Raw genomic sequence first — 26,065 nt, forward strand, 5'->3', positions numbered from 1 at the left:
GGACTCCAATTCCGTGTCCCGGCTGCTCCTCTTCCCATCCAGCTTCCTGTGTGTGGCCTGGGAAAGCAGTAGAGGATGGCTCAAAGCCTGGGAACCCTGCGCTCATGTGGGAGGCCTGGAAGAAGCTCCTGGCTTCAGATCAACTAAGCTCAACTTGTTGCAACCACTTGGGGAATGAACCAGCAGACTGAAGATCTTTCTCTCTGTATCTCCTTCTCTCTTGGAAAGGTATATCTGCCTTTTTAATAAAAATAAATAAATATTTTTAAAAAGACAGTTGGCTAGTTATATTAATATCAGGTAAAGCAGACTTTAAGACAATAATCATTATTAGAGACAAGGAAAAACACTATATAATGATTAAAATATCAATCTTTTATGGAGTACAAATATACGTATTCAACAATAGGACCCCAAAAATTCATGAAGCAAACTTGAGAAAATTGAAGAGAGAAATAGAAAATCTCACTATAACAGTTGGAGACTTCAGCACCCCATTTTCAGTAACAGACAGAACCACCGATGCTATTTTTTTTAATTAATAAAGGGAAAAAAACAGAGAAAAAATCTATCTTTTATCTGCTGGCTCATTCCCCAAATGGCTGTGACAGCCAGGGCAGGACCAGGCTAAAGCCAAGTACCAGGAACTCGTTCCTGGTCGCCCCCAAGGATGAAAGAGGCCCAAATACAGGGGGCCCAAGTACTAGGGTCATCCTCCACTGCTTTCCCAGGTACGACAGCCAGAAGACGGATCAACAGTGGAGTAGCCAGGACTGGAATCAACATTGTACGAGATAGGATGCCAGTGTCACAGGAAGCAGGTTAGACTTCCGTGCCATACTACTCACCCTTCCAGATGCTGTTAACAAGGAGAGAGAAGACTTGGAAAACACTATAAACTAGCTAATAAACATGTTTAGAACTCCCTGATCCAAAAGAGAACATAATATTCTTAAATGAACATGAAACATATTGAGTATGGTGTTTTACTGCCATTTGCTAGGCAATAAAAACCTCAATAAATTTTAAGAGATTGGTATCACACAAACATGTTTCTCTAACCACAATGGAATGAAATTTGAAGTCAGTAACAGAAGAAGATCCTGGGAAGTCATAAATATGTGGAAATTAAGCAACATATTCATAACTTTAAAACAAACCATATAAATTAGCTGTATCACTCCTCGAGCTAGAACTTCCCAGTGCTAACCTATCACTCCTGGAGGGACGCACTGTGCCATCACCATGACCTGCATGACCCACCACCGCCTTTCCTTCACTAACTCACTGTACGCTGAGGGGCTTCACACAGGTTTCTTCAATTGGCCACGACCAAGCAGTCATTTCCCCTGCTTAGACACATATTACCTACATGTTCATATTTAGTTCTTTGAGATCTCTATGAATCCACAAATTTTCCCATAATTCCCTTATTCTGGATCCTCAGTACTCTCCTTCCGGTAAGTGCGTTTACACTGTCTTCGAAGCATTGATTACTTTCAAACGTCTCCGTAGATACTGATCACTTTACTTTCTGCTATCTTATCTTGATTGAGTCCCTGGGGTTTAGAACAGTGCCCAGTGCACATACATGTTCAATATATATTTATTTTAAAAGTGAATTAAAATTATAATGGGACTTGCCTTGTGGTGCGGTGGGTTAAGTCATCGTTTGCAATGCTGGTATTTCTTACTGGAGTACCTGTTGGAGTTCTAGCTGCTTCACTTCCAATCTGGGTTCCTGCTAACATGCCTGGTAAGGCAGTGAAAGATGATCCAAGGATGTGGGCCACTGCCACCCATGCGGGAGATCTGAATGAAGTTCCTGGCTTCAGATTGCCCCACACCTGGCTGTTACAGCCACGTGCAAGGTGAATTAGAAGATGAAAGATCGGGCCCGGTGCCGTGGCCTAGCGGCTAAAGTCCTCACCTTGAATGCGCCAGGATCCCATGTGGGCACCGGTTCTAATCCTGGCAGCTCCACTTGCCATCCAGCTCCCTGCTTGTGACCTGGGAAAGCAGTTGAGGACGGAACAAGGCTTTGAGACCCTGAACCAGCATGGGACCAGGAGGAAGTTCCTAGCTCCTGACTTCGGATTGGTGCAGCACCGGCCATTGTGGTCACTTGGGGAGTGAATCATCGGATGGAAGATCTTCCTCTCTGTCTCTCCTCCTCTCTGTATATATCTGACTTTGTAATAAAAATAAATCTTTAAAAACAAAAAGATGAAAGATCACTCCTGCTCTCCCTACCTACTCACCTCTACCCTCCACATTGAATTTTAGATAAAGAAACAAATCTTTAAATGAAATTACAAAAGGCATTTATACCCCAAAAGTAGAGGATAAACATCAAAATCATCAATAAAAATCTAGCTTAAAAACATGTCTATTATTAAGCTCTAAGACACTTCACTTTGGGTACCTGTCATGGCAAAGCAACAGATTTGCAATGTCAGTCTTTGTTTGCATGACAGTCCTCACAAAATCATACAGATATCCAGACCTGGACCCAAAAGAAAGCTCCAAATTTATTCTTTTAAATTTTTATCTATTTAGTGTTCCTTTTATTTGAAAGGCAGAGAGAAAGAGCTATCTTCCTTCTGCTGGTTCACTCGCAAATGCTCACAGAAGCTGGGGCTGAGCCAGGCTGATCGCTGCCAGCCTGAAACTCAGTCCAGATCCCCCAGTGGCTGGCAGAGACTCTGCTGCTTGAGCTTCCGCCTGCCGCTTCCCAACATGAGTAGGAACAGGATGCTGGAAAAGCAGTGGGCAAGCACACTGATGGGATGCGAACGTGTTAACTACTACACCAAATGACCATCCCCAAAACTCTGAATTTTTTTAGGTTCCTAATTGTACAGAGAAGTTATATGGTACGGTGATTAAGGATAAATTCTTTAGAATCAGACAACCCTGGTTAAAGTCCAACTTAATATAAGCACTCTCTTTTATCTAGCCAGGGCAACAACACTTCATAAGATTATTATGAGTATAAAATTAATATCACCAATGAAGAGATTCAGATAATTCTATGGCAGATAAGAATTCCCTACTGTATTTTATTATTATTTTAATAATAAAACAAAGGGAAATATGAGGCCAAGATATGTTTAAACATTTTTTTCTTACATGTAACTGTCATCAGGTGTAAGCTGATGATAGGATTCTGACACCAACCACAATCATTGAGTTAGAATACAGGAAAACCATTAACTCTATGAACAAAGAGGAGATATTTCATAATGTGCTTTAACCTGAACAAGAAAGTCCCAGTGTGAACTCTGCCCTTATGTGCTGATGTACCAAATGAGAATTCACTGTTCTTTTAAGTTGTCCTCTTATGATACCCCTGAAGACCATACTAGTTCTGTAACTCATCATTCACACTAAATGGCCACTACTTCATAACTGACATGTTTAAAAAAAAATAGGATTCAATCAATTTTCATAACAGAACGACAAAGGATGGAAAAAAAAAAAAGTAATGTAGACACAACTAAAGAAAGCTATGGGATTTGACAAAGAAGTCTTAGGTAAACTGCAAGATCGGCCACAAACTCTTCACACACCATTGCATGGAGCCTTAGTTAATCCCACTCCTACAGTGGTTCCAGGCTTGGCCTTGTAAATTGTTTTCGCCAAGTGGGCAACACCAAACACAGTAAGAACATATTTTTAAGCACTGTGCCCTAGGTTTGGCATTGTGGTATAATGGGTAAAGCTACTGCTTTCAAAGCCTGAATCCCATAGTGGCACTGGTTCTTGTCTCAGCTGCTCTGCTTAGGACACAGCTCCCTGTCAGTGAACTGGGAAAAGCACCACAGTACACTGACAAGCATTAACATCACAAGTACGTCCTTGGACTACAGGTGAATTCAATTAGAAATCAACATTAATAACCAAGAAAGCACAGATATTTGGAAATTAAAAACCTTCAAGTAATCCGTTACTCAAAGAGGTACTCACAAGAAAAATAAATATTCAAGCCAAATAACAATGAAAATATATGTCAAAATTTATAGCATGCGAAAGCAATGCTTAGACAGAATTATTTAGCTTTACCAATGAGCAGGTCCTCAGGAGCAGCAGCAACGGCTCAGATGACTGTCTTTCTGCCATGCATGTGGGATTCCTGGCCCACAGCACCAGCCTCAGTCATTGCAGGCTCTGAGGAACCAACCAGAATATGGCGTGTGTGTGTGTGTGTGTGTGTGTGTGGTGTGGTGTGGTGTGTATCTGTGTGCCTCTCAAATTTTTAAAAATTCGTAAAAATAAAATTAAAACAAGGGACAAAAATCAAATGGGGAGAAAAAAATTAGATCACCACTAAAGATGATAATGCTTAAAGGAAAAGTCAGCAGTGAATGTGGGAGAAGCAAACACACTTTCGACTGAAGAGATCCATACATAAATGAAGAATGAATGATGATTTCAGAGGGCTCAGGACTTCCACAGAGCTTACGCACTGGCTAATTTTTTCCAAAATAATGAGTAAGGCTGCTTATCTTCATCACTTTATAAAAGAAAGAAATAAAAATGAAAAGGAGACACAAATAACTGAAAAAGATGAAGAGTAGAAATCAATGGAAGAGAAAATGTACAACAATAAAGAAGAATCAATGAAACTACTAAATGATGTTGAAGGTGAACAGAACTGGTAAACCTCCAACTGATGAAAAAACAAAAAGCATGTGCGTATTAACAATATTAGAGTGAAGAAATGAACATCACGAGAGAGCCTAGAGATTAAAAAAAAAATCAAGAACTATTGCTGACAAATCTAACAATCTAAATTACACAAAAGATTGAAAGAAACATTGACCAGGCCAGCCTTGCGGTACAGCACGTGAGGCCACTGTCAGCAGCATCAGCGTTCCGCATCAGAGAACCAGTCACAGTCAGCTCCACTTCAACCCAACTCCCTGCTAATGCACCCGGGGAAACAGCAGAGGAAGGCCCAGCACTTGGTCCCCCGTACCCGCGACGGAGACCCAGCTGGAGCTCCAAGTTTCTGGTCTCAGTGTGACCCAGCCCTGACCACTGTGACCAGTTGTGGAGTGAACCAGCAGATGGAAAGATCTCTTTCTCAATCCATCTCTCCTCTCACTCTGCCTTTTAAATAAGCAAAATTATTCTTTCATTAAAAAAAAATTACTTGAAAAGCCCTAAATCAAAGAGTATCATTAAAACTTTCCTAGAAAAATAAGCCCAGATAAAGATGCCTAAGTAGTAAATTCTATCAAACACTTAAGAAAAAAAAAATGCCAACCCAACACAGATTTGTTCAGAAGCTACAGGAAGAAGGAATATTAACAGTTCATTGCATAAAGTCAAAACTACACTGACACTGAAATCAAAGACATTATGCGGGAAAAAGAGTTATACATCAATAGCACCCATAACACATATGTAAAAATTTCTCTTAAAACTCTGAACAAATCATATCCAATAATATATTTTTAAATATAAATTAATCAGTTGGGATTTAAATCCATATTGTCATTAATAGAGGGGTGTCACAAATAAGAACCTAGATCTATTCTTTTGAAAAATAGCATTTTAACTCCCAAACACTTCATTTACAATGGTTATAGTTATAAAAGAAATTCTTTAGGAAACTATAGATTACTAAACCGCTCCTGAGACAATATTAATTCTCACTATTATTCACTAGTCAAGGCCAAAAAACACCTACCAAAGGCAAAGTTTCCACGAAATGTTATTAATAAGACAAAAATCTATTTTAGATCTCTAGGAAACACTCATTAACCTTGGTTAACCCAACAGAAAGCTAAGTATGAGATCAAAAATAATTTTGTGATTCTATATAAAGCAGCTCAGTCACATCTTTATATATATAAAACATGTCCCACATGGATGTTTTGATATACTTCATACACAGTGAAACACAATATTAAATCAAATGAGAATATCCACGTCTCACACAGCACCGCGTGTGTGTGTGTGTGTGCATATGTAAGTGGTAAGAACACCTCACATGTTAGTAATTATCCCCAAAACAATACAACATTAACTGCAGCCGTCCTGCTGTAGCTTAGATCTGCAGGCGGTCTACAAATCCGTAACCATTATCCTTTATCCTATCTGAAGATGCTGTTGCTGTAATATACTAGAGATTTATTTAGGCAACAAAAAAATTGAAAATAAAGAACAAATATATAAAATGAAGATACAGGCTCAAACCTTACAGTATGTAAGAGAATGTATATAATTATAATGATTTATTAGGGGGGAAAAGCCCTTAATTAAATGTTATTCTGAAAACAAGCAGTCATCAACAGGGAATAAAGTGTATTATTTTAAATTGAAGGGAAGTCAAGCCCCATCTAAAACGCTATGCAAACTTAAGATATGCAAAACCTAAGTAACTAGAAAGCATCTTATTGCAAAGCGGAAAGAAAAAATATTCAAATCTCAAATACACAGGAAAAGAAACCGGGAAAGAGAAAGTACACTTAAAAAGCATATATTACCGAAGTACAAATTATAACTATATTTAATAACTACACTGCTGTTAGAGTAAAATGTATTAAAAGAATAAAGCAGCACACAAGAGCCTGTGAAAGTAAGTGGGATTTGTACCTTTGGCCATTTGGGGTTGAGAAGCCGGGCTTTGATTGCATCGTTCAGAGCATTGTCATACTGTTGGATTTTCATGTAGGCTGCAGATCTGTTGCTGTATAAGATGCAGTTCTGAGGGTCAACAGCAAGGGCTTCGTTATACAAAACAATAGCTGTGTGGAAATCTCCATCATGGCAGGCCTGGTTACTCTGACGAACTTTCTCCACAAATTCAGCTTTACTCAGCGCTGGTCCATCGGGACTTCTCCGGCCAATAGTCTTAGCACCAAACAGAGGAATCTACAAAGCAAGAAACCATGCCAAACGAAATTCAGACAATCCAACGAAGTTCCTTTCTGAAAATCAGAAGAACACGGAGAGACTGGTGCCAGCAACCCATGTTGCAGTGCAGATTCAAGTCCCAGCTACTTCATTTCTGATCCGGCCTCCTGTGCAGCAGACGGCAGTAGATGGCCCAGGCCCTTGGGCCTCAGCCATCCACAAGGGAGACCAGCACGCAGCTTCTGGCTCCTGGTTCCAGCCTGACTCATCTAAGGCTTTTGCAGCAGCTCGAGCAGTGAACCAACCAGTGGATGGAAGGTTGCTCTCTCCCTTCTCTGTCACCCTGCCTTGCAAATAAATTTAAAATAGTAAGACAGATATTCTTCATGATCTGCTTTAAAATTATAGCTAACTTTTGTGCCCTGAAACATAACAAACTCATATATAGACAAATAATATTTACACACACACACACATTTATTGATAGAATGGGTACAATAGAATACTCAGCATTTCCCTGGCAAATTAAAGTTATAGAAAGGAAAAACCAAAATATAAAGCTACATTGATAGTGATCTCAACTATATTGAGATGATTCTATATTTTTAAGAACAAAGGGATAGGGCTCGGCAGCGAGGCCTAGTGGCTAAGGTCCTCGCCTTGATCCCATATGGCTGCTGGTTCTAATCCCGGCAGCTCCACTTCCTCTCTATCTCTCCTCCTCTCAGTATATCTGACTTTGTAATAAAAATAAAAAAAAAAGAACAAAGGGATAAAAATAATAAGTGTATTATAGATATTTCTAATTAAACTTTTCTCTTTTATTCAGTTAGGCAATGAGGATATACAAGATTTAAAACAAAAAAAGTTTTTCAAAGATCATTTTATGTGCCACTGACTACTTTCAGACTAGCAGATCTGTCAACCATAATTTAACCAAAACAAGAAAGATAAAGTGTATCCTGATAATTTAAGACCTGTTCTCATTGTTCATTTCTCTAATCACAATGTTTTCTATGACTTTAGAGCAGTGACCTTAAAACCAAAGAGAAAGAATGAGTCAAGCATTATTCACTTTTAAAACATGAACTATAGGTCCTGGTAAAATGGTTCAATTGGCTAATCTTTCTCCTTCAAGCACTAGAATCCCATTTAGGTAACAGTTCATGTCCTTGCTGCTCTACTTCCCATCCAGCTCCCTGATTTTGGCTAGAAAAACAGCAAAGTATGCCCCAAAGCCTCAGGACTCTGCACCCGCGTGGGGCTCCTGGCTTCAGATCAGCTCAGCTCTGGCCATTTCAACCACCTGGGGTGTAAATTTGTCTTTCCAATAAATACTTAAAAAAAAAAAGACCTACAGTCCAGATCTTATAGAGTAGAAATGGGAGAAATAAACACAGGAGTATCAGGAAGATATTTTATAATTCTTAGCAGGCTTGGTCGAAATTAAATAAACAAAATATATATAATATCCTTCCCCATGTCTTCCTCGAAATTCAGCACTTTTTAAAAAAGATTTCTTTATTCTTACTGTAAAATCAGATATACCTAGAGAGGAGGAAAGACAGTGAGGAAGATCTTTCATCTGATGATTCACTCCCCAAGTGACCACAATGGCCAGAGCTGCACCGATCTGATGCCAGGAGCCAGGAGCTTCATCCGGGTCTCCGACGCGGGTGCAGGGTCCCAAGGCTTTGGGCCATCCTCAACTGCTTTCCCAGGCCACAAGCAGAGAGCTGGATGGGAAGCAGGGTTGCTGGGATTAGAACCGGCGCCCATATGGGATCCTGGTGCATTCAAGGCAAGAACTTAAGCCACTAGGCCACTGTGCCGGGGCCGAAATTCAGCACTTCTATATATTCCAAAGGAATATATATCTGATTTTTTTTAAGATTTATTTTTTTTATTGGAAAGGCAGATATACAGAGAGGAGGAGAGACAGAGATCTTCCGACCGATGATTCACTCCCCTAGCTGCCGCAACGGCCGGAGCTGAGACACTCTGAAGCCAGGAGCCAGGAACTTCTTCCAGATCTCCCACTTGGGTGCAGGGTCCCAAGGCTTTGAGCCGTCCTCCACTGCTTTCCCATTCCACAGCAAGGAGCTGGATGGGAAGTGGAGCTGCCAGTATTAGAACCGGCACCTACCTATATGGGATCCCAGGAAGTGCAAGGCAAAGACTTTAGCCACTAGGCTACTGTGCCAGACCCAGTCAGATGATTGCTTTACTCCACCATCAAATCAATGCATACAACATCAATAATACAAAACATTTAACTGTACTTATCGAAATAGGGTTATCATGATTCTAGTTAGGCCAATACTAGGTATAAGTAACAGCAATAAAATCTGTGTTCTGAAAATGAGGGATGTAATATAAAAGCAGCAATAAAAGACTTTAAAAAAAAATGAAGGTCCCAGCACAGCAGCCTAGTCACTAAAATCTTGGCCTTGTATGCACCGGAATCCCATATGAGTGCCAGTTTGTATGGTGGCAACCCTGCTTCCCATCCAGCTCCCTGCTTGTGGCCTGGGAAAGCAGGAGAGGACGGCCCAAAGCTTTGGGCCCCTGCATCCGCATGGGAGACCTGGAAGAGTCTACAGGCTCCTGGTTTCAGATTGGCTCGGCTCCAGCCATTGCGGCCACTTGGGGAGTGAATCACTGGACAGAAGATCTTCCTCTCTGTCTCTCCTCCTCTCTGTATGTCTGCCTTCCCAATTAAAAAATAAATAAATCTTTAAAAAAATCATTTCCCAAAATATGCTTCTAGGAAACCTTACATCCTCAGAACATTGAGATAAATGCAATTAATTCAATTCCCTCTTAAAATAAAGGCTTTTCAGATATTTCCACATCTACACTATTAATCTGACAGTGGAAATATCAAACATTACGTGATCATTTCGTGGGTGTCTAGAGGACCAGGGTCTGCCTGAAACACTGATACAAGCTATTAATAAGGTTGTTAAGGACAGAGAAAAAACATCACGGGAAAGTCTGTGGTGGCACGGAAAGGTTATGCCTGATAGAGAAGAATCTGTCCCCAGCACCAAAGGTCTTCGTGCTTAAGGGGAAAATACCCTGAAGTAGACGCTCCACAGAAACTTGGACCTGGCGTGGATCTACTCAGATGGACAGAGTGGTCCTCAGGAGGCTACGAAACAGCCATTGCTGTGTTTGCTCAACAGAACTGATTTAATGTCTGTAGTCTTTTCATATCTTCTCTGCAGCATGACATGAGAAAAAAAATCAGTTATTTCTGTTTACATATCTAACACTTGAAATAAACAGGCCATATGAAAATACAGACTGAAAACTAAATAAAGAACGCTTCCTGAAGAGAGTAAGATGTTTGCTCTTTTAATTTGACTAATTACCACAGTTTCTTTCCTCCTGAGTTCCAAAAGAAACAAAAATATTGATCTTATTCCATACACAGTATATGGACGCTCCTATATATTAACACTGTCAATATTTTCCTCTGATATTCTCACAGAATCCTGTTAATAAGTTACTGGGTATGTCAATAATTCATGAGCCAAACTCAGAACACTCAGCCATGTAATAATTATTACATACGGTACCAGTCCTTCCATAAATGTTTTCTAGCCTTAATAATGTATAGCTAAACAGTGCAAACTGAATATACTGGGGCTGGTGTGAGCACCCATTCAAGTCACAACTGCTCCACTTCCAATCCAACTAATGTGCGTGGGAAAGCAGCAGCAGGTGGCTCCAGGACTCAGGCCCCTGCCACCTATGTGGGAGACGTGCGTGGACTTCCTGACTCCTGCCTTCAACTCGGTGTAGCCTGGCAGATACAGCCATTTGGGGGAGTTAACTGGCAAATGAAAAACTTCTTTACATCTCTCCCTCCCTGTCATTCTGCTTTTCAAATAATAATTTAATCTTTAAAAAAAGAGAGAGATTTATTTATTTATCTGAGAGGCCAAGCAAAGTGGGAGGGAGAGCAGAGGCAGAAAGAGATCTTCCATCCACTGGTTCACTCCCTAAATGACCACATCAGCAGGGCTGGACGAGGGCAAAGCCAGGAGCTCCATTCGGGTCCCCCATGTGGGCAGCAGCGGCCCACGTTGGGCCATCTTTTGCTACTTTCCCAGGCACTTTAGCAGGAAGTCTGAACATAAGTGGAGCAGCTGGGACACAAACCAGCACCCATATGGAAAGCCAGCTTTGTAGGGAGTGGATTTGCCAGCACTGGAGGTAGTGGTTTAATACACTATACCACACTATTTATTGTGGCCCCTAACATTCACTTATTTTTACTTTACATGTACTTAAGGTGTTGGACGCGATCTTTTCATACACATTGTGAAGTGATTACCACAATCAAATTAACATATCCATCATCCACATAATTGCTGTGTGGTTTGTTAAAAATATTTTAGACATTCTCTTACAAATTTCAAGTATAAAATGTATAATTGTTAATTAGTTACCATACTATATATTAGGTCTCCAGAGTTTATGTAGGTTATAACTGAAGGATTACACCCATTTATCAACATTTCTTTTTTTCCTGTAACCTTAAATGCATCTTTCTACTCTGCTACTCTATATTTAATTTTCTCAGATTCTACATTTTCTGCATGTGGTTTAGTTCATTTAGTATAAAGTCCTCCCTCTTCATACATATCATTGCAAATGGCTTCTGGTTAAAGCTACATAATATTCCAACACATATAAGGAAACATCTTTTTCTAATTTTTTTAATCCATTCATCCATCTCAAATGGGCACTTAGGTCTTTTTCTTTTAAAAAAAATTACTTGTTTTTATTTGAAAGGATGATTTACCAAAAGAAGGGAAGAGAAGGAAAAATCTTCCAATCACTGGTTCATCCCCCGAGCCAGGAGCTTCTTCCAGGTCTCCCACATGAGTGCAGGCTCCGAGGGCTTTGAACCACCCTCCACTGTTAACCCAGGCCACAAGCGGGGAGCACAATGGAAAGCGGAGCAGCCAGGACATGTTGGTGCTTAAAGGTAGAGGATTAGCCTGTTGAGCCATAGCATTATCCCCAGCTTGTTTTTTGAAAGGCAGGGTTACAGGAAGAGAAGGAAAGACAGACAGAGAGAAATTTTCCATCAACTGGTTCACTCCCCAAACGGTTGCAGTGGTCAGAGATGGACACATTCAAAGCCAGGTCTCTGGAGCTTGTTCTGGGTCATCCATGTGGGCACAGGGGCCCAAGGGTTTCAGCCATCCTCCACTGCCCTCCCAGGCCATAAGCAGGGAACTGGATAGCAAGTAGAGCAGCTTGAACATGAACCAGCTCCCATGTGGAATGCTAACACCGCAAGCAGAAACTTGGCCTGCTAAGCCAATGCACTTGCCTCAAGTTGTTTCTATATCCGAGTTATTGTGAATATTGCTGCAACAGAAATGCACGGTGAAGAAAATCTCAAAGGCAGTGATTTTATTCCTTTTAGATAGATCCTGAAGTGGGAATACTGGATCATATGATAGTTGTTTTTAATTTTTTGAGGGATCTACATAATGTTCATAATGACTAGACTAATTCACATTCCCACCAACAGTGAAGAGTTCCCTGTTCTCTCATCCTGGCCACCCTGTTGTTTTTATTTTCATGACAGCCGCCATAAGAGGGGTGAGGTAATGGTCCACTGTGGTCTTCTTTTAGTAATAAAAATAAATCTTTAAAAAAAAAAGAACAGAAATTATAACAAATCTGTCAATTCTGCATCCCCAGTGGCAGCAAATACTTGGGTAACACATGGGAAATAATATTTCCTCCATAAACTAAACATATATTTAAAATGTTCATCACATGATACAACCAATTTGGAGATTCTTCTGGTTAATTAATATGCTCTTTTTAAAATATGGTTCTGTGGTCAGCTAGCCACTTACCACAACAGCATCCCACCTCAGAGTGCCAAATCACCTCCCCGCTGCTCCACTCCTAAACCAGCTTTGTGCTAACGCCCCTGGAAGGCAGTGGATGATGGGGCCCTGCCATCCGTGTGAGAGACTTGGTTGGAGTTCCTGGATCCTAGTTTGGGCCTGGCCTAAACCTGGCTATTGTGGCCACTTAAGAGAATGGATCAGAAGATGGAGACTGTCTCTCTCAGCCTCTATCCATCCTCTGACCACTTTCATCTATTCACATGTTCCCCCACCACCCCACCCACTCGATTTTGCCTTACAGATAATAATCATTCTTCCAAGGTACACAGCCTAGTGGTTAAGATATTCACATCCCACACTAGAATACCTGGGCTTGCAGGTAGCACCCAACAGCATAAATGTGGGCTGAACAGTGGGTCAGTTGGGCTGAACTAGGCTGCATAACCCATGGGTGTGTACAAAAGCCGAATGGGATGAGGGACAGACAGGACAAGTCTGCTGCACGTATGGGCATGCACAGGAACCAGGGCAGGGAAAGGCATATTAGGGGTTACTGGGGATCATTCCAACAGGGCTTCAGTTCCCACCGGTGTATATGAGGGCTGAGTGTGTGATGGGCAGAACTGGACTGGGCTGCAGCAACCATTGGTTTACATAAGAGATGGGGCTGGAGACAGAACTGACCCAGCACATGCAACCTCCACTGTGTATGTAGGATGATGTGGGTGATAGACTGAGCCAGACCCCACACTGGCAAGACACACAAGAGTCAGGTGTGGGATCCCCTCAACTGAACCACTGGACTTAGAACTCCAACAACAGGGAGAATCACAGGATCTGTGGCCTGACCATGCACTGCCTGTGTCAGAACGGAGCCTCCTCATTGGCTAAGACATAGCAGTAGCAGCATGCCCAGATGCACATGGGGGACATGCAGTCCCTTGGGACCTGCAGAGGATGTCTAGCACCATAGCAGAGGATGGAGGGCAGAATAAATTGAACAACTCTCCCAGCCAAGCATGATAGCAAATATTTGGGTGAGTTGACACTCTAAGGTGGACTATGTCAGCCATTGGAGCTTGCAAGGATCACCTCATCCTTGGAACAACAAAATAAACAGCATTTCAGAACTGTCAAAACCGCCTGAGCAATATCCTCAGAACAAGGTGCAATTGAGGGACCCTAAGACAACATCAAGTGGCCATCCCACACCCTTGGGTACTAGTGTATTTGGGCTGTTGTTCACAGCCATCTTTCCTTCTTTCTTTCTTTTTACCCAGATACAGGAAGAAGAAAAGGAAACTTGGAAACAATGGTCTCATCCACTTTCCCTAATCCTCAACTGTAATCAGTGGTGCACACAGGCATATATCTTTCTCAACCACGTAAACATAATCAATAACAAAATAAAGTAAATAAATAAATAGGGACCAGCGCAGTGGCCTAGTGACTAAAGTCCTCATCTTGAACGCACCGGGATCCCATATGAGCGCTGGTTCTAATCCCAGCATCTTTGCTTGCCATCCAGCTCCCTGCTTGTGGCCTGGGAAAACAGACAAGGATGGCCCAAAACCTTGGGACCCTGCACCCATGTGGGAGACCTAGGAGAAGTTCCTGGCTCCTGGCTTCGGATCGGTTCAGCTCCAGTCATTGCAGCTGCTTGGGGAGTGAATCATCGGATGGAAGATCTTCCTCTGTCTCTCCTCCTCTCTGTATATCTGACTTTGCAATAAAAATAAATAAATCTTTACATAAATAAATAAAAGCAATACCTGAGCTTGGTGCCTAGTTGTGGCTCCTACCTGCAGCTTTCTGCCAGTGCAACAACAAACAATTGCAATCCTGCCGCTCACATATAGTACCTGCTGGCTTTTGCCCAACTCCAAACCCAGCCTTCCAGGGTATCTGGAGAAACAGCTTACAGATGGAAACTCTGTCTCTCTCAAATATATGAATTTTACTTAAAGAACTAATTTTTTTAAATATCCATCCACCTTTATGGCAAAGTCAGATATACAAAGAGGAGGAAAGACAGAGAGGACGACCTTCCGTCCAATGATTCACTCCCCAAGTGACCACAACAACCAGAGCTGCACCAATCCGGAGCTAGGAGCCAGGAGCTTCATCCAGGTCTCCCACGTGGGTGCAGGGTCCCAAAGCCTTGGGCCATCCTTGACGTTTTCCCAGGCCACAAGCAGGGAGCTGGATGGGAAGCAGGGTTGCCGGGATTGGAACCGGCGCCCATATGGGATCCCGGTGCGTTCAAGGCGAGGACTTCAGTAACTAGGCCACGCCGCCTGGCCCCTCAGTATCACTTTCAATCCAACTCTGTTCCTATCTATGAAAACTACAAATCCAGTAAAAATGCCCCTGATGACTTCATTCAGGAAACAATGTTATTAAATAAATATTTTTAAAAATAGAATTAGGCTCAGCTCAAGGGCTCAATTAGTTAATCCTCCTCCTGCTAGCACCAGGATCCCATGTACATGCCAGGTTGTGTCCTGGCTGCTCCACTTCCAGCTCCCTGGCTGTGGCCTAGGAAAGCAGTGGAGCACGGCTCAGAGCCTTGAGACCCTGCACCTTCATGGGAGAGCCAGAGGCAGCTCCTGGTTCCTGACCAGCTCAGCTCCAGTCACTGTGGCTATTTGGAGAGTGAACCAGTGGATAGAAAATCTTTCTCTCTGTCCTCTCTCTGTAGACCTGCTTTTAGGGAAAAGAATAAATAAATCTTTTAAAAAAATAGAACTGTACAGATTGGTATGACTTATTGCAAGCTTCTATCAAGTCTATGATTACATAACTCAGCAACTTTATTAAATCTACAAGATCTATATTGTCCATAGATTATAGGGAGTTTCTTTATCAAATTATTAAGGAAAAAAAATCCTGTTGCTACAGGAAGGAAGAGCTGTTGTTAGGGCTACAGTCACAGGCACGGCTAGCAGAGAAGCCAAGAAGAGCAAGGCCCTTCCTTCCCTGGTGCCTTCCTGCTGCTTACAGAGCGCCGCTGCCGGAGCAGCAGTGGGGCCAGCAGGGCCTGAGACGCAGCCTCACAAGGCAAGATAAACAAGAAAGATTCGTCACTAAGAGACAATAACAACCGGCAAAATATTTTCTGTCCTAAAGTCATGCAAAATGTCTGCTTAGTAATCTGCAACTTGGTGCAACGGGTCAAATCAAGACATCAATCTATGTCCAACTCCCAAGTGTCTACTACTACTCTAAAAAGCAATAACAACAACCACAGCTATCATTCACTTCATATACACAGTATGCCCAAAATTGTGTTAAATAGTGCACATGTATTAAGTCATGTAGCCCCAATAACCACACTGTGAAACAGGCAATAGCAATATTCCTACTTTAACAGAAAACCCAAAGATGTACACTTCCGGAGGAGCTCTGACTAAACCCAGGCAGACTGCAGTTTTGATCACCATGTAAGTTAGCACACCGTGACAAACAACTTTCAAGTGCAACTTCCTTGAACACAACTTCCTTACATGCTTCCTAAGGTTCCTAAATACCAGGATTTATAGTTACAGAGGAAAATCAAATTCTCACCCACTAATGGCTCTTTCTGCTGAGAATATCTACCCTTCACCATGCATCTGATGTTTGGCTGTACTTCAATTTTATCAGACTTTATATGGCTCTTTTTAAAAAGATTTTTATTGTTAGGGTGCGGCATGGTAGCCTAGTGGCTAAAATCCTTGCCTTGCAAGTGCCAGGATCCTATATGGGTGCCGGTTCTAATCCTGGCATCCTTGCTTCCCATCCAGCTCCCTGCTTGTGGCCTGGGAAAGCAGGTGAGGATGGCCCAAAGCCTTGGGACCTTACACCCGCGTGGGAGACCCAGAAGAAGCTCCTGGTTCCTAGCTTCGGATTGGCTCAGCTCCAGTCATTGCGGCCACTTGGGAAGTGAATCAGCAGACAAAAGATCTTCTCTGTCTCTCCTGTCTGTGTGACTTTCCAATAAAAATTAAAATCTTTTTTTTAAGATTTATTTTATTTTTATTTGAAAGGCAGTTTTACAGAGAGGAGAGACACAGGAAGATCTTCCATCCACTAGTTCACTCCCCAACTGATCAAGCTGAGCCCATCCAAAGCCGGAAGCCAGGAGCTTCTTCTGGGTCTCCCACACGGGCACAGGGTCCCAAGGCTTTGAGCTGCCCTCTACGGCTTTCCTAGGCCACAACCAAGATAGGAAGTGGAACAGCTAGAACATGAAACCAGCACCCACATAAGATCCCTGTGTGTGCAAGGTGAGGATTTAGCCACTGAGCCTTTGTGCCGGGCCCAGCCTTTGTCACTCCTACAGAAGCTCTTTTCTAACTGGTATCTTACCCTTTTTAGTACCTGTATCTAGATCCTCCTCATGCATATTGCTAACATCAATACAGGAGTTTTTTCATAATAGATTTACTTTTTGATGATGTTTACATAGCTGAGAAGGATGCATGCCCACGTGGACCACCAATTAGGATGGAAGGGTCAAAGCATAGGAGAGAGTGGATGAGACAATTATTTCCAACCTTCCTTTCTATTCTTCCCATATCTGAGAGAAGGAGAGAGAAAGGGGAGGAGGGCTGTGCCCAGCATCCTAACCACACCAGTAACCAATGACGTGGGATTTTATTTGATGTCATCCTAAGGTCCCCAGTGTGGAGCATATTCCGAAGGCACTGCTCAAGTGGTTTTGACAGTTCTGAGATGATGTTGATTTCATTGCTCCAAGGATGAGGAAATTCTACCCAGTCCATATGTCCTGGCTCACACAGTCCACCTCAGAGTCTTGACTCACCCAGATACCTGCTATTGAAGCTCAGCCAGGAAGGTTATCAAATTTATTCTGCCCTCCATGGTACTAGACATCCTCTGCAGCCTCAATGATCTGATGTCTTATATCTCATGCGCATCTGGGCTTCCTGTCCACCAGATAGCCTTCAGCAACCAAGGAGGCCCAGTTCTGACACATGCACTCCACACTCAGACCAGATTTCTTGTGATTTTCTTTATGACTGGAGTTTTCAGTTCAGTGGTCCAGTTGAGGTATCCCCAGATCTGACTCTTGTGTGTGTTTGCCAATAACAAGGTCTGGATCAGTCCATCACCCACATCAGCCTACACACAGACTGATAGTTACAGTGGGCCAGTCCATTCTGTCCCCAGCCCCATCTCTTGAAGCAAATCAATGGATGTATAGAGCAGCCCAACCCTGCCCTCCACACACTTGGTCCTCACACACACCAGGGGGAACTGCAGCCAAGTTGACACAAGCCAGAACAACCCGCATTAGGCACACCCCCAGCCTTACTTCCTCTACATGCCAGTTTGTACAGCAGACTGGTCTGGTTCATTCCACATCACATTTGGCTCTCACACACATCAACAGGCGTTGGAGCCTAACTCAGCCCAACCAACTCCACTATCCAGCTCATACTTAAGCCAGTGGATGCTAACACTATCAGGCACGCCCCTAGTCCTGGTTCTCAGGCTCAGTGGTGAGAGCTACAGCCCATCAGAGGGTGCCCACAACTTCCATACTAGGCTCATTCCCAGCCCTGGATCTTGCACTTTTCCAGGTGGTTCTGCTGTACAGCCTGACAGGACCTGCCCTCTCAGGCCCAGCATTAGCCAGTTGATTCTGTACCAAAGACCGACCAGCCTGCCCTTATTCTGGCTCATATATGCACCAGTGGATAGGGTCGTATAGCTCAGCCTGGCTCTCCCCCTAACCCAGTTCTATGCAAGCCAACAGGTTTTGTAGCCCTGTTCAGCCTAGTCTGCCCCAAGTCCCAGCTCTCACACACACGAGCAAGAGCACTGACCAAGCAGGAAAGGCCTCGCAGTCAGCCCCCCAATGAATTTACTTTTTAACTATGCTTTTTCATAATTTTTTCCCATAAAATTTTTTAAAGCCCCGATACTTGTCAGAATTCACAGAACTATATATTTTCAATTAGTGAATTTTATAATTTAAGTTACACCTAATGAAAGCTGATTTTGAATATATTTTATATACCTTGATATTATTTCTGTTAAAATACAAATACATTTTGTGTATGTCTATATGTGTATGTAGATAACTACAAAAAGATGCATAGAAAACAGTCCAGTATTGACAGGAACAATTACTGGGCACTGGTAATATGTCGGGATTTTATGGAAGAATTATGCTTCCTTTACACTTCCCCATGATACATAATACACAAACACAACTTTTATATTAAAAGCATTTTAATTAAAGATGAAAGCATTTTAATTAAAGATGTTCTGATTTATTTTAAGGATATATTTATTTTTTATTTGGAAGGCAGATTTTTCAGAGAGAGAGATCTTCCATTCATCAGTATACTCCCTAAATGACCACAACACCCAGAGCTGAGCTGATGGAGGCCAGGAGCCAGGAGTTTCCACCGCGGCTTCTCACAAGGTGAAGTAGGCCAAGGACTTGGGCCATCCTCCACTGCCTTTCCAGTTCATAAGTAGGAGAGTTGGCTAAATGTAGAGCAGCCTTGACCAGAAATGGCACAAACCAACACCATATGTGATGCCAGCACAGGCAGGTGGAGAATTAGCCCAATGAGACACCATGCCACAACCAAGATCTGCTTCGATTTTTTTTTTCACAGATTTATTTTTATTGGAAAGGCAGATTTACAGAGAGAAGGAAAGACAGAGAGAAAGATATTCTGTCTGCTGTTTCACTCCCTAAGTGGCTACAACAGCTGAAACTGAGATATTACAAAGTCGGAAGCCAGGAACTTCGCATGGGTCTCTCCTGTGGGTACAGGACCCCAAGGCATTGGGCCATTCTCCACTGCTTTCCCAGGTCACAAGCATAAAGCTGGATGGGAAGTGGGGCAGAAAGGACATGAATCAGAACCCGTATGGGATCTGGGCACATGCAAGGCAAGGATTTAGCCATTGAGCCATCATACTATGCCCTGCTTTGATTTTCAAAAGAAAATATTCTTTTTCTGCTTGTTTCTTTTTTTTTCTTTGTAAAAAAAAAAAAGAAAATATTCTTACAGAAATGCCTGTGAGGTATCAACTTGCGTGCTACAAATTTATGTATGGTTATGATTTTTTAAGGTAAATTTTCTTATTTATTTGAGAAGCAGAGAGAAAGAAATAGGGAAAGAAAGCACTCTCCCCAGATGCCCCCCAAGTCCCGAGGCTGGGCTGGGGCAAGTGCTGGGAGCCAGGGACAGTCCATCCCGCCCCCAGTCCTTGAGCCATAAGCACCTGCAGCCTCTTAAGGTCTGCAACAGTGGGAAGCTGGAGTAAGACACCGGGGCCTGGAACCCAGCCCAGGTCCTCTGACTTGGGATGCTGGTATCTTAACTTCGAGGCTAAATACCAGCCTCCAGGAGGTGAGTTTTTACTACAAAAATAATAAGTCTTAAAAAATAAATAAAATGTTGATCCATGGTGCATATACCTTCAATGAACATAAGATGCTCCAAGCATTATATTTGTACCACATTGTATCTCTGGTTTATTTCCTTACCAAAAAAATCCATGCCAGCTACAGAAGAGACAGTAAACTTAATACTACTAAGTTTAAGCTCAAACATCACCCTTTTAAACAATTTTTAATGAATCATCCAAAGGCTAAAAGAATTGCAGCCAACAAGTGGAAAAAAAAGTATTGCTTCAGCTTTTAACAGACAAGTCATGAAAAGGCACAAAACACTAAGACCTGTGGGGTAAAAATGAGCAGTTCCAAATTACATTTTTATCATTTGTAATAATCCCCAGATACGTTGTCAAATACATTTTTATTGTACCTGAGATTTGGTAGGCCCTCGTCACACAACTGTGTCTTCTTTCACTGTTCTTCTAATTCCCACAGAGATTTCTTACCTCATAGAAAAGTGATAAAGACAGGAAGTGGTTTGGGGGTTTTGTTTGTGGTTTTCTCTTTGTGGTCTGTGGTTTGGGAGTTTTATGTTTCCCTTGGGTTTGGTTATTTTTGCTGCTTTTAGCTTAATTAAAAAAAAACAAAATAAATAAATACCAAATCACACCATGCTACATGCAAGGCATTGTTGTAAATATCTACCTCTTATTTAATAACTCTTTGGGATATTACTGTTGCATTATACATAACAGAACAATGAAATGTGGAACTGTTATTTATACCACAAATCATATATAAGCATTACAGCTCAAATACAGAGTAGAAGAGCTCAAGCACAGGGTGAGGAGCTCAAAACTGCACAAAAGACCATTTGCATGCTTTCAAAGATCATTTATTCGATTTTAGGGGGAATACGTAGGACAGAAAATTGAAATCAATAAACTAAAGAAGCTAAAAAGACAAATCCAAAAGTAACTATAATTCTAGCAAGGAACTGAAATGGAAATTTTAAAATATTCCACATATAAGAACACAAAATACAGGCCTGGTGTAATAGCCTGTTGGCTAAAGTCCTTGTCTTGCACGTGCCTGAATCTCATGTGGGTTCGTGTTCCAGCTGCTCCAGTTCCCACCTGGAAAAATAGCGAAGGACGGCCCAAAGCCTTGGGACCCTGCACCCATATGGGAGACCCTGAAGAAGCTTCTGGCTCCTGGCTTCAGAACCACTCAGCTCTCATCATTGTAGCTATTAGGGGAGTGAACCAGCAGATGGAAGATCTTTGTCTCTCCTTCTCTCTGCAAAATCTGATTTTCTAATAAAAATAAATAAATCTTTTTTAAAAAGAAGTTGTTCAAATGGCTAATAAGCGTAGGAACTTACATCCAATAACATTACTCACTATGAAAATGTAAAGCAAAACTATAATAAGATACCTTTTCACAGCTTTTAGGTTATCTATTGAAAGACCAAAGCAAATTATTGGCCAGGAGGTAGAGAAATCAGAAGTCCCCATACATTGCTGATGGGAATGCAAAACATTGTGACAATTCCACAAGAATTTGAAGAGTTATCACAAGACTCAGCAAGTCTATTCCTGAAGATATAACCAAAGAAAAATAAGAATGGATCACACTCAAAGTTGTACACAAATGTCAACGAGAGAATTACTCCCAAGCACCAAAAACTGCGGTCAGCATTGTGACTCTGTGAGGTAAGGCACCGCTTGTTTAAGCTGGCATCCCATAGGAACACTGGTTCAAGTCCCTGTTGCTCTAATTTCAACCTAGCTTCCTGTAGGTGTGCCTAGAAGAGCAGTGGAAGATGGCCCAGGTACTGGGACCCCATGTAAGAGACCCAGATGGAGTTCCAAGTTCCCACCTTTGCCCTGGCCAGCCCCAACCACTGCAGCTGTATGGCGAGGGAACCAATGGATGGAAGATCTCCTTCCCTCCAACTGCCTTTCAAATAAATCTTCACACACACACCCCCAAAAAAGAAGAAAAAACACAAGTTCATCACCAGACAAATAGATAAACAGAAGGTAGGCATATTCGTTCAACATTACTTAACAATAGTCAGGAATGAAACAGTGCTTGTTAAATGCAACAGTATGGATGGACACTGAAAGCACCGTAGTGAAAGTAATCAATACTGGGGGCCTTCGTTCGGCCACAGCAAGTTCAGCTACCATCTGCAGCATCAGCACCCCACAGAGGTGCCAGCTTATGTTCTAGCTGCTCCACTTGCCATCCAACTCCCAGCTAAGGCACGTGGGGAAATAGCAGAGGACAACCCAGGATTTGGGCCCCTGCACACATGTGGCAGATCCAGAAGAAGTTCTTGGCTCCTGACTTCAGACCAGCCCTGGCCATTGTGGCCATTTAGGAAGTAAACCAGTGATTAAATGGCAGATCTCTTTCTGTAATTCTGCCTTTCAAATACATCTTTTTAAAAAAAAAAAAATTGATCCCAGAAGATCATAATTAAACATGCAGAAGAGTTACATTCATAGAGACAGAAAAGAGGTTAGTTATTACCAGTAGCTGAAGGGAAGAGGAATAATTCACAGCTGCCTGTGAATGAGGGAGCGACTTTTTGTGGGGTGAGGAAAATGTGTTTACATACTACTCCGGGAATTCTGTCACTCAACAATTTTTTGATAGATGAACTGTATACAACTGTATCTCAGTAAAACTTCAGCAAGAGAGAGAGAGACGGGGGTGCAGACACTATCTACTGATTCATGACTCAAAGGTTCATAATCTGGGCAAGGAAGCCCAGAATCAAAATTCAATCTTGGTCTCTCACATGGGCAGCAAGGACCCAAGCACTTGAGCCTTCACTTGCTGCCTCCCCAGATGTACAAGAGGAGGAAGCTGGAATCAGAAGCAGGGCACTCAGACTGAACCCTGCACCTTTCCATAAGGGATCAGAGCATCCCAATATGCATCTCTCTTCCTTTTTAAAATTTATTTTGTTTATTTGAGAGGCAGAGATACAGACAAAAAGAGAGATCTTGCACCCACTGGTTTACTTTCTAAACAACTGCAACAGCCCAAAGCCAGGAGTCAATGAACTTCATCCAGGTCTCCAAGATGGGTGCAGGGCATCCTTTGGCTGCTTTCCCAGGTGCATTAGCAGGGAGCTAGATAAGAAGTAAAGCAGACAAGACTTGGATTGGAGGTGCAAGTGACAGCTTAACCTGTTCAGTCACAACACCATCCCCATCCCCCATAAGCATCTTCACCATTAAGTCAAAACATTCCCTTTTAAAACTTCCTTTTTTTTTTTTTTAAGAGTATGCATTTCAGGGTTTTTTTCAATTATTATTTTAAGATTTATTTATTTGAAAAGCAGAGTTACAAAACTGGAGAGGCAGAGGGTGAGAGAGAAAGGTAAGGAAGAAAGGAAGGAAGGAAAAAAGGAAGGAAAGTAGGAAGGAAAGAAGGAAGGAAGGAAGGAAGGAGACAGCGGGGGGGGGGGGGGGGAAGAGAGAGAGAGAGTAAGAGAGAATATTCCATCTGCTGATTTATTCCCTAAATGGCCACAACAGCCAAGAGCTTAATCCAGGTCTCCCATATGAGTGGCAAGGATGTGAGCAGTTGGGTCACCCTCTGCTGCTTTCCCAGGTGCATTAGCAGGGAGTTGGATTAGAAGTGGAACAGCCAGGACTTAAACCGGTGTCCATATGCAATGTAGCCACTACTAAAAAACCTGGCACTTATCAATAGGCAGTGACTTTACCCATCGGCCAACGTTTCTTTTTCAAGATACGTGTAGGGCCCAGCACAATGGCTCAGTGGCTAAATTCTCAACTTGCATGCCCACGACCTCAGATGGATGCCAGTTCATATTGCAAATGCATCACTTCCTTGTGGCCTGGGGAAGCAGTGGAGGACAGTCCAAAACCTTGGGACTCCGCACCTATGCAGGAGACCCAGAAGAAGCTCCTGGTTGCTGGCTTTGGATTGGCTCAGCTCCAGCCATTGAAAAAAAAATTAAAGACACTTGTAAAAAGACACAGCCACAAAAGCTACAAATACAACACAGTGGGCGAATACAGCATTCAGCTTTTCAGCTTTTTTCAATCATTGTTCTTCAGCTGCAATGTTAACTCCAAAAGTCTTCTCTTCCTACTGAAAAGAAGCCAACTTAGCTTAAAAAAAAAAAAAACACTGAAATATCAACTAATTTTCAAATAATTTTATTTTAGCATTGATCCTGAGCTAAACAGTAATATCAATTTCAAAGAAAAAAGAAACACATAAGGACTATAAATACATAAGAGGTTTCATTGAGCAAACTAGCAACTTTGGTAAAGCGAGCCACAATAATTCCAATTTGCTGCAATGAAAATGTGAAAAGGTACCTGCCTCAAAGGAAGAAAATCCTACAAGCCCCGCGTTTCCAAGCAAAGTGAATGAAACATGCATTTCTTCATTTAAGATGTTGCTTCAGGATTCATTAAAATCTATCTGGTAGGTACAGTTGGTCGCTTACACTACGCGACATCTGCCCTGCTTCCCATTACAACCTACTAAAAACCTGGCATTTACCAACAACCACAGAAATTAAGCCAGGGAGTCAGGGAAGCATCACCCGGAGGGGCTGTCCTCAAAGAACTCAGGAAAAATGTCTTCAGAAGTACTGTTTTATCAAGTCCCGCGTCCTCCTGCAGACACGGAGGGACACCCTCCAGCTGCCAGGCACGGTGCCCGGGATCAGAACGCCATGGTGAGGGGTAAACAAAAAAAAAAGTTTCTGATCGCAAGAACCTTACTTTTCGACAACAGAGTTGGCCAAACTCATTGCCAAACTTGTAACAACTTCCAGAGTTTGTTACAATACATGCATATATACATATACACGTGTGTACATATGTGTGTATGTATATGTGTGTGTGTGTATGTCAAGATCTGCTCCCCTTCCTGGGTGAACCTGGGGTCAGATGTGAAGTGCCGAAGTACAACAGGATGACCCCAGTGTGCTGGCTACTTTTTGGGGTATGGGGGTACCTGCAGAACCCGGTGCCCCAATCAGCAGGGCATTCTTTACCATAAACCCCGCCTCAACCACACACACCCCGAAGAGCCCCAAGGCAGCTTTCCAGCAGGACGCTGAGGTGAAGCCCGGGGATGGAGAGCTCAGTCCCGCCTGCCTCACCTGAGCCCATACCTGTCTCCCCGTGACTCCCACTCGGGCCCCGGGGTTCCTCCCCGAGGGGGCGGGGGCGACAGGGCGGCGCGGCGCGCATTAGGCACCTACTGTGTACCGCGAGCGCGCGCAAATACACACACACACACACATACTCTCTCTCACACACACCCCTCGCGCGGAAACTGAGGCAAGTAGGCGCCGGAACGGAGTCCCGCCGCCCAACAGCTCGCGACGAAGGTTCGAACCCTGACGGCCCCGCCGCTTCCTCCTCACGGCCGCTCGTCCGTGACTGAGGCCCGGCTCGGCTCGCACCGACGGAGTTTCACAAAGAAAGTCTCCCGGCCCGCGCCCCCCTCACGCACTCACCCGCGCCGGCGCGGGCGGAGACTCGGACTCCCGCCGCCTGCGGCTCCGGGCCGGGGTGGTCCCCGAAATCGACTCGGACACCGGCGAAGGCGACTGCTCCATCCCCACGGGGCCCGGGCCGCGTCCGCCTCGAGCTAACGGTTTAGTCAGCTAGGCGCGCGCGCCGCTCCCGCGCGCCATGTTCCCGCCGTGCCGCGCGCCGCCGCGGCCACCGCCGCCGCCCCCCCCCCCCACCGCGCAAGCGCGCACCCCCTGCGCGCCCCCGCGCGTCCCCCACCACCGCGCACGCGCACCCCTCCTCGAGCCCTCCGCTGTTCCCGGCGCCGCGCCCACCCCCGCCGCGCCCCGCTTCCAGGCGGGAGGGCATGCGGTTCTCTGCTTCGCGCTGCCGCCTGCCGCACTGCGGACCACCCG

At 43.3% G+C, this 26,065-nt stretch overlaps 1 protein-coding gene across 2 annotated transcripts in view; it reads right to left on the reverse strand.

Moving 5' to 3' along the window:
• Positions 1-25,864, reverse strand: part of TTC28 (tetratricopeptide repeat domain 28) — a 502,210-nt gene extending 476,346 nt beyond the window's left edge. For both annotated transcript variants that reach the window (XM_058656472.1, XM_058656471.1), the window contains exons 1-2: positions 25,652-25,864; positions 6,607-6,885 (exon numbers count right to left, since the gene is read on the reverse strand). In XM_058656472.1, coding sequence (XP_058512455.1) covers positions 6,607-6,885; positions 25,652-25,753 — 381 coding nt within the window. In that variant the 5' untranslated portion in view covers positions 25,754-25,864. The remainder of the gene's footprint in view (positions 1-6,606; positions 6,886-25,651) is intronic.
• Positions 25,865-26,065: the final 201 nt, after the last annotated feature.

The sequence above is a fragment of the Ochotona princeps genome, chromosome 29, assembly GCF_030435755.1.
Source record: "Ochotona princeps isolate mOchPri1 chromosome 29, mOchPri1.hap1, whole genome shotgun sequence".
Lineage (NCBI taxonomy): Eukaryota > Metazoa > Chordata > Mammalia > Lagomorpha > Ochotonidae > Ochotona > Ochotona princeps.